The 12549-nt window shown below is 41.1% G+C and overlaps 1 protein-coding gene across 4 annotated transcripts in view; it reads left to right on the top strand.

Annotated features, from left to right (window-relative positions):
- Window positions 1-1182: 1182 nt before the first annotated feature.
- The window catches only part of B4GALNT1 (beta-1,4-N-acetyl-galactosaminyltransferase 1), a 74813-nt gene continuing 63446 nt past the window's right edge, over window positions 1183-12549 (top strand). Inside the window, exon 1 of one of the 4 annotated variants that reach the window (XM_039332735.1) lies at window positions 1183-1453. Coding sequence is in view for 1 of the 4 variants with exons in the window: in XM_039332734.1 (XP_039188668.1) it covers window positions 1830-1834 (5 nt within the window). In the remaining 3 variants the exon portion in view is untranslated. Of the gene's footprint in view, window positions 1454-1503; window positions 1835-1890; window positions 2142-2195; window positions 2348-12549 lie in introns of those variants that run through there. The other 3 variants (XM_039332734.1, XM_039332737.1, XM_039332736.1) reach the window with 3 other exon arrangements.

The following is a 12549-nucleotide window of genomic DNA, read 5'->3' as shown; positions in this document are numbered from 1 at the left end:
CGCTGAAAGAAGTGACTTAAAAGTCCTTACACTAATGACAATCACAGCATTCCCCACATTCGCATGATCCAAATTTGGGCACTCGGCAACTGGCATATGTTTACAATGGTTGAAGCATCCTGGGGTCATGTGATTACCATCTGCAACCTTCACAGCCAGCTTCCAACAAGCAAAGTCAAAGAGGAAAGCTGGATTTGCTTAACAGCTGTGTGATTCACTTAACAACTGCAGTGGCTCAGTTAATAACCATGGCAAAAAAAGGTTGTCAAATGAGGTGTGAGCAATGTAAATTTTGGTCTCAATTGTGGTTGTAAGTCAAGGACCCCCTGTAATATTTTCTCCACCAAAGCCAGGCTTTCTTGCAGCATGCTTGGTTGTATTGTGCAAAAAAACCAAGTTAGATAGTTTGCAGCACCTGGGAGAGAGCATTCTTAAAAATTTTCATAGACACTGGTGGGCTTTTCAACACTAGCACTGTACATTGTATATGCCAACAGTTTTTTTCAGCTCCAAACTGGAAATGTCAAGCTTGCATATAAATTGTGCTGCAAATCCCATTAGAAAGCTCAAAGCCTACATTGTAAATTTCCAAAGGCAATTGTTGAACTTCCAGTTCATAAGTCAAATATCCCAGATGTCAAAGGAAACGCTTCTTTGCACCTTTATTCAAGCATAGTTTGGCAAAGGAGAAGATAGTTATGGATAGGATGCAAGCCACTCAGGTTTGGACGTACAGCAGAATATTGTTTGGGGGAGACGGGGGGGGGAGAAAACTGCATTTTTATTTAAAATTTAAGAAACACTTCCTCCAGGAACCAGACTACCCAGTCACTGACCACTTTTAAGGGATGTAAACAATAGTTTGTCTGTACAGCACTTTGTGCTTTACAATCCCTTATTTTTTTACAGTATTTTTAATTACTGCATTTTAACAGGTTTTATATTTTCGGCTAGCGAGCGTCTTCTAGCTGGTGTGTGTGTGTGTGTGTGTGTGTGTGTGTGTGTGTGTGTGTGTGTGTGTGTGTGTGTGTGTGTGTGTGTGTGTGTGTGTGTGTGAAACTTGGGGGGGCATTCAACCCACCAGGGTGTTGACTCACTGCAGAATTGTTAAGCTTCAAGTACCAGCTCTCACCAGTAGGGGCGCGAGAGTACCATTTCCCACTCTTCTCTTACATACAGTATTCGGTCCAGCAGCAAGCAAAAAAGGCGGACTCCCACACCCGACCTTCGCTGCTCCCTCCAGCTTTTATGCAATCGCTTTTTTTTTTTCTATAGAGATGCCTAAAGAACCATTTAGGTCATTTTAGGTGCAGGACAGCCCAAAAGGCAGAGAGAGCTGGAAAGCCGGGCACTGAGACCGGGTGGAAGGACCGCAATCAAAATGTAAGAAACCAAAATGGCACAGGAGATAGCGGAGAGAAGAACGATGCTGCGGCGCTGAAAAGGGAGCAAGGTATACTTTGTTAACCCCACGCTAAGACTCTCTCTCGCAAGGTTTTTCCTTAAGAGCCGCGCCGCGGGCGGGAAGGCTGGGATGGAGACGGCCGAATACGCTGCGCGGAGCGGGCATGGTTTTGAAAACGGGAGGGGAGATTTTATCCCGAGGAAAGCTTTTGGTGCGGACCTCGAAAGAGGGCGGCGCCTTCGTCCCCAATGAGAGTGGGAGGGAGCCGTCGCAGGCCTCCTCCTTCGCTGGATCCGAATCTTCTCTCAATGGAGTTATCTGACTAGTCTTGGTTTTCTCCCCCGGCAGGATTTGTTACAAAAAAAAAAAAAAGGAAAGGGACTTCGGGAAAAATGTTTTCTTCTTCTTCACTGTTGGGAAAGCGATGAGGTAATCTTTCGGATCGCGGCTTGGCTGCCTGATCGCGTTAAGCAATGCTGAGAGAGAGAGAGAGAGAGAGAGGGAAAAAAAAAATCTTTTAAGAGCTGCGCCTTTCCTCTTCTTCCCTCCAACGCGGCTTCCCGTCCTGCTGTTAACGAAATTAGCGCTCAAGGGGCGCCGGCAAGGGGCTGGAGAAAACCAGGGCACGGGGCCCGACCTAAGATGTAGCCATCTTCTCCAGGGATCCTTTCCAGGCTGGGATCGGAGGTGTTTCCAGATGTGAATCCAGCAGCGGCCATCGCCCGCAAAGGGAGAGGTGGGCCCAGAGATTTCCTGTCAGGGGCAGATACTTAGGGAGGAGGGACTGTAGAGTTCCTGATTAACAGCTATTTACATAAGGGTTGGCATAGCCGTAGAAGAAATGGCTGAGAGGCAGAAGGCAAGCTTGGGACTGTCTGATTTTTGTTATTGCCTTTCTGGGGGCCTGTGATCTTTCTTTAAATTTGGAAGATACCTTGTGAGGTGAGCGAGACTAGCCAGTATCTTTTAAGTTGTGCAAATGGATTATAAGGATTGCTTCTCCTGGATGGGAAGGGTGCTTTGTCAGTTTATTTATTTTATTTATTTAATGAGACTTATATACCGCTTTAAGTGCAAGCACTCTCTAAGCGGTGTACACCAGTAAGCAATGTATATATATTTACATTGCCCCCAACAATCTGGGTCCTCATTTTACCTACCCCGGAAGGATGGAAGGCTGAGTCAACCTTGAGCCGAGTCAACCTTGAGCCGGTGAGATTTGAACCGCTGACCTGCTGAACACAGTCAGCTAAAATGGCCTGCAGTACTGCACTCTAACTGCTGCGCCACCTCGGCTCACACTGAGCGCAGGAGTCTCTTCTATAGTAAATTGCTTCAGAGTGGCCAAGGCCCCTGGAGCGCTTACTGACAGTGAGATTTTAAAAAAATAGGAGATAGAGTGTGAATCCTCCCCTCCAATCATTTTCATTTTCTCTCATGATAATAAGGCTTCAGAAACATGGCACCAGGCTTGAAGTTTATTTGGATATCTGTGGTATGTAGTAATTTTATTGTGGTCCTGGCAACCTTGGAGGGCCGAGACTTGCACCTGGGTCCCTTATATATTTGTTAAAATTTGTCTCTTTAGCTCAGCATTTTGTAGCCCAAGTGTACACACCCACTTTCTGGAGAGCTTAAATGTACTTTCTGCTAAAGGGTTTCACTTTATAAGCAAGAGATAGCTGCTGATAGTTATCTTTGCATCTTGACTATTTTAATTCCTCATTGTGCTCTGGCATCCTGCCTGATTTATAACTCCAGATTGCAGATATTGCTAATGAAAAGGAAGGTATTCGGACAGAGGGGACCCAGCGTGGTTTAGGTCTCCATGATGGCTGTGATTGTCATTGATTTTCAATGTGTATTCCCCCATCTTTAACTATTGGTATTTAGGATAGCTTTTTGCAAGCAAAGAAGCATTTTTACAGTGTTTGTAAAGCAGAATTGTATATAATGTAGTCAGTCATTCTGGTTCCATAGTGCAGGGAACTCCTTATGTTTATTTAATGTCTGGGCTCCACAAATGGCAGCACCTCAGTAGGGACAGGCCTGGTAGTTGGTATTTGAATGGGAGACCAGTGGAGAAAACCATGATTGTAAACTAAATGGGAAAGCTGAAAAAGCTTTCTGGAAGAAGGCAATGCAAGTTGCATAGATATATCCATGAAGAATGGAGAACTGAAACTGCCAAGGCTGGAAACTAAGAGACCAGACCAGATCATGATCAAAACAGGATGCAGCTCCCTTCCACATCCAGATCTCGCCCACAAGAAACGAACAACAGCAAGAATTTCATTACTATGTAATGAAGAAAGAGAGGCAAGATTTGATTGTTAGATTCTGGATGGAATGTTACATTCTGCAAATAAGTGATTATCTTTCTACTAAGAGAGCCTTATGTTAGTAATAAAAGACACTTTCTACCCAAGCCTTAACTTCAATTCCTCTACTACTAGCTCCAGAGTGCTGTTTGAGTTTCTAGAGAGACAATGATTGTTGTGCCCTGAGTGTCCAAAGAATTGAGTTTGGCTTATAGGAAATTAGCTTACTTGTGATTCTTAAGCAAGTAAGTTACCATCCTTGCAACAGTGTAATCTTATAAATCTTTTACAAAACACAGAACAATAAACACGACACAGTATTTTGACTAATTATAAAAAAAATATAAATTTGCATATTTCAGGTTTAATTCTACTGTTAATCTAGGTAACCACAGATATAGCTATTTATGGTCAAGATCTGTATTTTCATAGCAATAATGAAGGGAAGCAAACTTTTTTAAATTTTCTTAAAAAGAGATATGATAGTAGATTTCAACTAATTAAAAGAGGATTAAAATAGGTGCACATAATGATTGATCAATAGTTTATTAATTCAATGGCCAGAATCCTTTTAAAATGCATTGTGGGTTTTTTTATTTTGTAAGATGCACGAGTTCCATCAATTTGCTTGATAGTGGGGTTACTAGTGAGCTGATTTTGTAAAGTGCAAATCTAAGCTTATTTATGCAAAAATATGCTCTGAGTGTTTTAAGATTATTATCCTCTGGAAATCTAAGGTGATTTCATTTGCAACAAGCGGATAAAGAAAAAAATGTTATTTTTAAATTTTGTTAAAACGTTTATTTAAAAGCAAGTGTTCTGAGCAGAATGCCCTCTCCAAAAGGCTTAATATTAATTATGTATCAGATCTGGCTTTGTATTAAATTTATTCCAAATGGAAGTCCTTGTGATAACATGATGCACTATAAAGATATATTTAACAGTGGCTGTAATAAATGTACAATTGGGAACAACTTGATGTACTCTGCTTAGCCCAGTGGTTCCCAACCTTTTCTATACCCCAGACCTCTAAAATACTTCTTTTTTTTATTAAAATTTTTATAAACTTTTTACAATAAAATATCTCCCCCTCTCCCTCCCCCCATAACCCTCCCCCCTCCTTCCCAGAGCTGAATACAGGGTTTAAAAAAAAACAAGACAAAACATACAAATTAAATAAACATCAATCAACTATACATACATCCAAAAAGATTAAAAATACTTTAACTCCAATACATTAAAAACAACAAATCTAACCATAACTACTTTAAACTATAAATTATTCAAAAGCTAAATAATACTTTCTAATCCCATATTTATTCTGTACAAAATTTACCCATCTTTTCCACACAGAATTATATCTCTCTTGTGAATGGTCTTTCAGATAAGCCAAAATTTTAGCCATTTCTGATAAATAAGAAACTTTAAGAAACCATTCCTCTAAAGTAGGCAAGGAATCTTTCTTCCAATATTGCCCAATCAATAACCTTGCCGCCATAATAAAATTCAACATTAAGATAATCTCTTTACCATCACAGTCTTCAATAATACCTAACAAAAATAATTGTGGTGTAAATTTTATCCTTCTCTAGAATACTTCTGTTATATTCTCGCTCTCCTTACAAAAGTAATACCTGGTTATGCATATACACTATAATTTTAAAACTTCTAAATCCAAGTTCTTGCACCCCCTGGAATATCGTCTCGCAACCCCGGTTGGGAATCCCTGGCTTAGACGGAATAGTTAATAAACCATGGCTTGGTACAATATGTTACAGGATTGGTTATAGACTTAGGTACAAACTTTTGCATGAAACCCGAAATGTTCCTTTATATCCTAAACGGACAAACGATAACTGGCTTCCATTAACCAATATTTATTTGTAAGCCATCACATGAGCTTTGTCCCATGCAAAGTAAGAATAAATAGCACAGAAAAGAATGTGCCGATGAACTTTGATACAAAGTTTGAGTTAAATCGGGCAAGAAAAAGATCAGTGGTGAATAAACAGAAAACAAGGCTAGAATCAGCATCGGGTCGAGTACCTGTATAGAGTGGCAAAACAATTTTAGGGATGTGGTGACAGGAGAAATAAGATTTGAGATATTTCCCAGTCAGTTGATTGCTTAAGGCTTCACTGTATGCCTGAATGGAATGCCTGTGGCTTACAGTAACTGACTAATCAGTCAGGTGACAGACTTTGTCTTTCCAGCTCAAGGCCTCTGGGACTGACACAACTGTCTCTTGCTTTTCTTGGATTTGCCAGGCTGCTTCTGTATCACTGGTAGTGCTGAAAAGGAGACAAGGGAGTGCTGAATACTACCTGGAATGTATTTCCAGTTAGCCCTTGACACTGTTGTTCGAGCTCAAGTGATGTTGCTAGCATCTCTCCTTGTAGTTCTTCAGAAGAATCAGTTGGACTGTCCTCTCTGACCTTAGCAAAGTTCAACAACAAGAGTACTCTGGCTAGAGCTCAGCATTTGTTCTTCTAACATCAGTGTGAAGGTCACTAAAGTGAGATGGGTGGTGTGGAAATTTAATAAAATAAACAATGGGGAGGGGAAATCAGTTCCTGGCAGAGCCTAAGCCTCCATAATACCCTGATTGCCCATTTTTCTCCACAGTCATGTGTTGTAATCTTCATCACATGCCCAACCTGTTGAGGAAACAGCCTCAAGTCATTGCTAAATAAATATATAATAAATACATGTATTGGAATAAAAGCAGAATTTCTCGTCCAACACTAACAGTTTCTCAGCAGGGCTTCAAAATGTGTAAAACAGTGGTTCTCAACCTTTCTAATGCCGCGACCCCATAATACAGTTCCTGATGTTGTGGTGACCCCCAACTACTTATACATCACCAGGTGCCAGGGGCATGGCCAAAGAAAAGGGGGAAAAATGGCAGACACCCTTGTTTGGCGACCCCCGTGAAATGGTCGTTCGACCCCAAATGGGGTCCCGACCCACAGGTTGAGAACCACTGGTGTAAAATGTGTAACACTTTGTCATCCGTCTTCTTAAAGGTGAGATCAGGTGGCTGCTGTGGGTATGGCAAGAGATGTATTTTAGTGATTTTGAGACCTATGTGCACATTTCTTCCCCTTTGATCACTACCCAACCTCTGTTCCTGCTGCCATTTTTTTCTAAGCATTTGCCCTCTTTGCTATTACTCTGTTTCCTCAGATCTTTTCAGACGTTTCCCTGATTTTGGAAACTACTTGTCTTCAGGCTTCCAGCCAGAGAGAGGAAATGTCTATGGCAGGGGTAGGCAACCTTGGCTCTTTTATGATTCGTGGACTTCAACTCCCAGAATTCCTGAGCCAGTATGGCTGGCTCAGGAATTCTGGGAGTTGAGGTCCACGAGTCATAAAAGAGCCAAGGTTGCCTACCCCTGGTCTATGGAGATACTCAGTCATCCAGGTCATGGTTGTCTCAAAGGTGCTTTTTGAAGAAGCAACTGGACTTTCTTGTTTTTCTTTGAAGACATTTCGGTTCTCATCCAAGAACCTTCTTCAGCTCTGACTGGATGGTGGGGAATGGAAGGATTTATATTCCTTGCTGACAGCTGGTCATTTGCATTCTTTTAGAGAGTCGTTGAGGCTCTCCTTCCATTCCCCACCATCCAATCAGGGCTAAAGAAGCTTCTTGGATGAGAAGCAAAATGTCTTCAAAGAAAAACAAGAAAGTCCAGTTGCCTCCTGAAAAAGCACCTTTGAGACAGAGAGAAGAAATTTTCACCTTTTTTGTTTGGGGGAGAAGAGAGGTATATTTGTACAATTCTCTATCAAGAGTACATTGAAACAGCATTAAAGAACTTTACTTTTTGATCTGATGGCCCAGTTGTTGTTCTTCCTTCCAATGTCCACTAAATAATAAATAAATAATGTGGGGGTGTCAAGAAAGTGGGATTTTCTTGCTTATTTGCTGGTTCCCATACATTTCTTTTTCAGTTACTCCCTCCCTGGAATGGGAAAGGTAGTTGCCCAACATTTGCATGCAGCATCTTCCTCTACAGGATCTAACATGTTCCACACTCATAGAGGGCTCTTCTTTCTTTCTCTTAGGAGCTGTTGTGATTTTCCATATGCTTCTCTTATTTTCCTTATTTTAACCAGGGAAACAAATCTCCAGATGGACTGTCAGAGGAAGAATATGTGAAGTAGCCCAAACAAACCCAAATGAATCCTGAACTGAGGTCAACCCATCCAATTTGCAGATCCCTGTTGATGGATGTTTCCCCCACTGTCTGACGATGTGGTAAAAAGGGAGCAGTAGCATCATCAAAGGGAGAAACCATGTTTGGCTCATTCTCAAATCAGGACAACAAGATTTGGCTGTGACTCAGCACAGATGCAGTGGAGGGATTGGCATTGGGGACAGCAATGCTACCTCAGTTGGGAAATGTCTATGGTCTAAATTAGACCCGAGGAACTATTTTCAGTCTAAGGCAGTGGTTCTCAACCTGTGAGTTGGGACCCCATTTGGGGTCGAACGACCATTTCACGGGGGTCGCCAAACAACGCAGTCTGCCATTTTTTTTCCCCTTTTCCTTAGCTGTGCTACTCCCTTTTATTCTATTGGCTTTTGAAAGCCAATAGAATAGACTCTCTTGAATAGAGTCTAATTCTATTGGCTTTCAAAAGCCAATAGGAATTGTCCAGGCTGTCTCTGCCTTGCTGAGCCCGCCAAAAGTCCCATTCTGCAAATGGTGCTGCACCAGTTGAGTAGTCCTCGACTTACGACCGGTTGAGTAGTCTTCGACTTACGACCGGTTGGGGGTCGCGGCATTAAAAAGTTTGAGAACCACTGATCTAAGGGCTGCAGTCTTTCTCGGGGTAATATTTGAGCAGTAGGCTGCCTCAGAGTAAAATGCACTTAGGACTATTGCCATCCCTATCATATTTTCATTGTGTTCATTGTGATAAACTATAATATGGTTGTTTGATTTTGGCTTGGTGGGTTGTGTGAAGCATTCATGGTTTATTGCCTCGCATGTTCAATTAAGTTCTGCTAATAGCAATTTATTCAGTAAGCAGCTTTTAAGAAAATCATAGCCTAGTACTTTGGCTTTTCCACAAACATCCAGTTGTTGGGAGGAATTCCCCCGTTCGACTCTTCCAGCCGGGATTCTCCTTCTCGGCGTAGCGCGGAAGAAATAGATTGTGAAGCCAGCTACCAGAAAGAGAGGTTTAATTACGAGGATCAAAATTGAGTGACAGTTCAGCTCGAGTCCCCAGCTAGCTAGACAGAATGATCTTTAAACATGGGTTTTTATACCCTTTCGTGGTTTTCAAACTTGTCATTTCTGATTGGTGAGTTTGAATCTGTCTTCCCTGATTTGCTGGTCAGTGACTATTGTTTGGTTAAATTTCTTTCCTAGTCCTGCCTGAAAGATGTTAATTACTTTATTATTGTGTATTTGTTAATCCTAATTGTTGCTAGCCAGTTCTTCATTCAGTGTGTGTTATGTGTTTGCCATTTAGCCTCAGGTTGCTGTTGACTCAGGTTAGTTTGTATTGGGGTTTTTCCAGGTTATTCCCTCATTGGGGTGGGGAGGGAGTGTCCACTCTTATCACAGTCATTTACACATATGTTTGTGTGCTTTCACACACAGTATATGTTCACACATGCATTCTTAGATTTGTTGCCCCTTATTTTTATAGATAAACGCAGTCAGAGATGTGCACAGAAACATCATGATAGTCTGACCATTTCTGAACAGACATACAGATTTAAATTGTATATAGAGATAATTAAAGATCTGCACATTGACAGATCAGTTCAACACATTTTCCCCACAATCCCACAGCAATTAACCATCAACTAGATCCAATACAGTCATCTTCTTTTTAATCCAAAATCAGCTACAGTTCAACAATCACAGGAAAAGAACACTTCCCAACAAATTGGCCACAGGAAGCCACCAACACAAAGAAAGATAAATAAACACATACATGCATACATACATACATACATACATACATACATCTATATATAAAAAGGCATCAGTTGTTTGCTAAACCAGATTCATCCATATGATGATCTCATATAAGCAGGTGAAACAGTAGGAGCTAGCCAATCTACACACCTTATTTCTTCAAAACATCTTTACCCTCAAAGTTATCTCTAGATCAGAGAATCCAATTGCATAATCTACCAATCCTGAGTTATACACCTGTCATTGCATCACTCAGAATTCCTTCTTTTTCTGAATTCAGTTTCTCCCCATTTCCATGCAACATTTCATCTTAAAAAGGGTTTTTCCCAAGATGGAATAATTTTTCAAGTCCAGTTGTTATAACAGGTAATGTTAAGAGTGGATTTTCTTACATGAGCATTATCTTCATTTCCTAGAGTCTATGCCTCTTTCATGAATTAATCGGGATTAAGCAAAAGTCATTCAAGGCATGTAGGATTTATTACAAAATATGTGACAGCTCAAAAAATATGATCTTGATACAGAATGGAGAACCTAACTGGATTAACTCACTTAAATTTGAATGAGTTGTTAGATACACCAACCATGGACAAGCTATGGAAAGAATGGCAGAAGTATGGAAGTAAAACAGAAAGAGATTTATTATCTATTATTAACAAGCAATTGGATAAATCATCACTTGCAAATATTCCCTTCATAATAGAGTTGTTGCCAAAAAGAGATTCCTACCAAGACTGCTGATCAAAATTTACTATGTCATGGGAAACTATGAAAATGTCTGAATTATCATGCTGCTCTGTGAGTTACGCCTTATATCCCTTCAGAAAGATGTGCCAATGGAAGTTTATGGAGTAAACTGAAGCTCTTTCCTGAAACCTGAGTGATAAAACATGTTGGTACGAGAGTGGGTAAAATTAAAGATGAATCACTGGTTAACTGATTATTGCATAACTCAGTCATAGCCACAGACACTAGCAGCGGTGCAAAAACATTGAGTAATGAAAGGAAGAATATCAGTGGTGCAATTCAAATAATTTAACAACTGGGGTGGGGGGTGGAGCTGCCCCAGGCGCCCCACACCCACATACTTTTTTTTTCCAGTTTTATACTCATTTATTTTTACTTATTTCACATATGCCATACAATGTCATGAATAGAAAAATATGGGTTTTGAAATAAAAAGCCTGGAAACTCAGACAAGGATCCAAAAACTTTGATCTAGGTCTCAAAACCCACCCTAGTTTGGTGATGGTTTTGTGCTTTGGGGAGAGGCTGCATTACTGCCCATGGCCAGCAAAGGACAGCATGAAACCAGCCTTTTTTTTCCTCTTTCTTCCTCCACATTGCCCCTGTCCCCACTGCCCAGAATTCCCCCCTGCCTTTCTGATGTGCTCTGCAAACCAGAGATGCAGAGATGGAATAATAATAATAATTCCTCTATAGCTGTGTCTTTTGTAGGTAAGGAATTGAGGAGGTGGCTTCAGAAAGGGTGCTGAAGAGGGGGAAGCTGAGAAGGGTGCAAGGGTTGGAGCAGGGGAACTCCCAGGAAAGTCATTGAAGATCTCTTTTTTGGAGAGAAGTGCAAAACAAGTAGGGAAGGATCTTCTAGATGCAACTGCTCTTTCCATCTAAAGCAGCAAGACACATGTCCAGGGAGGCACATACAGAGCCAGATGCAGATCACCCAGAAGCTCCAGCTTGACAATGTGTGGAGGGTAGGAGAGTTGGGGAGGTGTTTCTCCTTCCATTCCAGTTTTGATGGGCTTTCTTTGCTTTCTTTCCTGGGTACCATCCAGCTTTTAAAAGGAAAGGAATCTCTGTGCTGGTGGTTGCAACAAGACCTCCTCTGGACATGGGCAGAATTCATCTCCTCCTTGTTTTTTTTTTTTTATAAAAATTTTTATTTTCAATTTTACAATGCATTACATTCATAAAAATACTTCAGATAAAAAATAAAGCAAATTGATACACACAACTTTCGGTATTGCTCACCCATTTCCCCCCAAACCGCATCCACCCTCTAACCTACTTCCCTCTTTCCCTCTTCTTCCTCTTCCTCACTCTCCCCCTCTCCTCCTTCTCCTCAACCTTCCTACTTGCTTCTCCCCTTCTTCCTATCTTCTCGCTCCGGATGCGGTCCAGGGGAAATGCCCGAGCAATTCCTCTCTCCAAATTAAAACATCAATATTATATACAATAAAACTATTTCTACTTATCTGAGCTACTTAAACTTCAACCCATCCTCCCCCCACCCCCCACCCCCTCCCCCACCAACTTCCCAGAGCCAAGTACAGGGTTATACAAACATATTAAACATAATCTATTTAAGTTTACTAATTATACAATAACCAAAATCATACTAACCCTTAACTCTCTTCAAACTTTAACATCATAAGTTTATAAACAAATTCATTACTCATAAAATAAGTGAAACTTTGTAGTTCCATACTTCTTCTGAACATATTCTATCCATCTTCTCCATACATTAAAATATCTCTCTTGTGAATGGTCCTTTAATTAAGCAGAAATTTTAGCCATTTCTGCTAAATTAGAAACCTTAAATACCCATTCTTCTAAAGAAGGCAGAGATTCCTTCTTCCAATATTGACCCACCAATCCGCACCCACATACCTTAGGACTGCTGCAGCCAGACCTCCCACGCCCCGACCCCTGTTGCACCACTCCTCAAGTTCTTCTGTGGCTGCATAAATATGGGGCATTGCGCCGCTGCCGCTCTTCACAGCAGCAGGCTTCAAGGCTCAATGTTGCGCCGCTCACAGCTACAAGTCTTAAGCTCATCACACTGTCCTAACTTCCAAAATCCCACCACTGAGGAGACAGATGGTACTGAGCTCCTGTATCCAGAGAGGATTTCCACTCTC

Source organism: Crotalus tigris, unplaced genomic scaffold (genome assembly GCF_016545835.1).
Source record: "Crotalus tigris isolate CLP2741 ecotype Arizona unplaced genomic scaffold, ASM1654583v1 scf7180000024462.759394, whole genome shotgun sequence".
In the NCBI taxonomy this organism is placed as follows: domain Eukaryota; kingdom Metazoa; phylum Chordata; class Lepidosauria; order Squamata; family Viperidae; genus Crotalus; species Crotalus tigris.
This window is presented reverse-complemented; position numbering and strand designations above follow the sequence as displayed.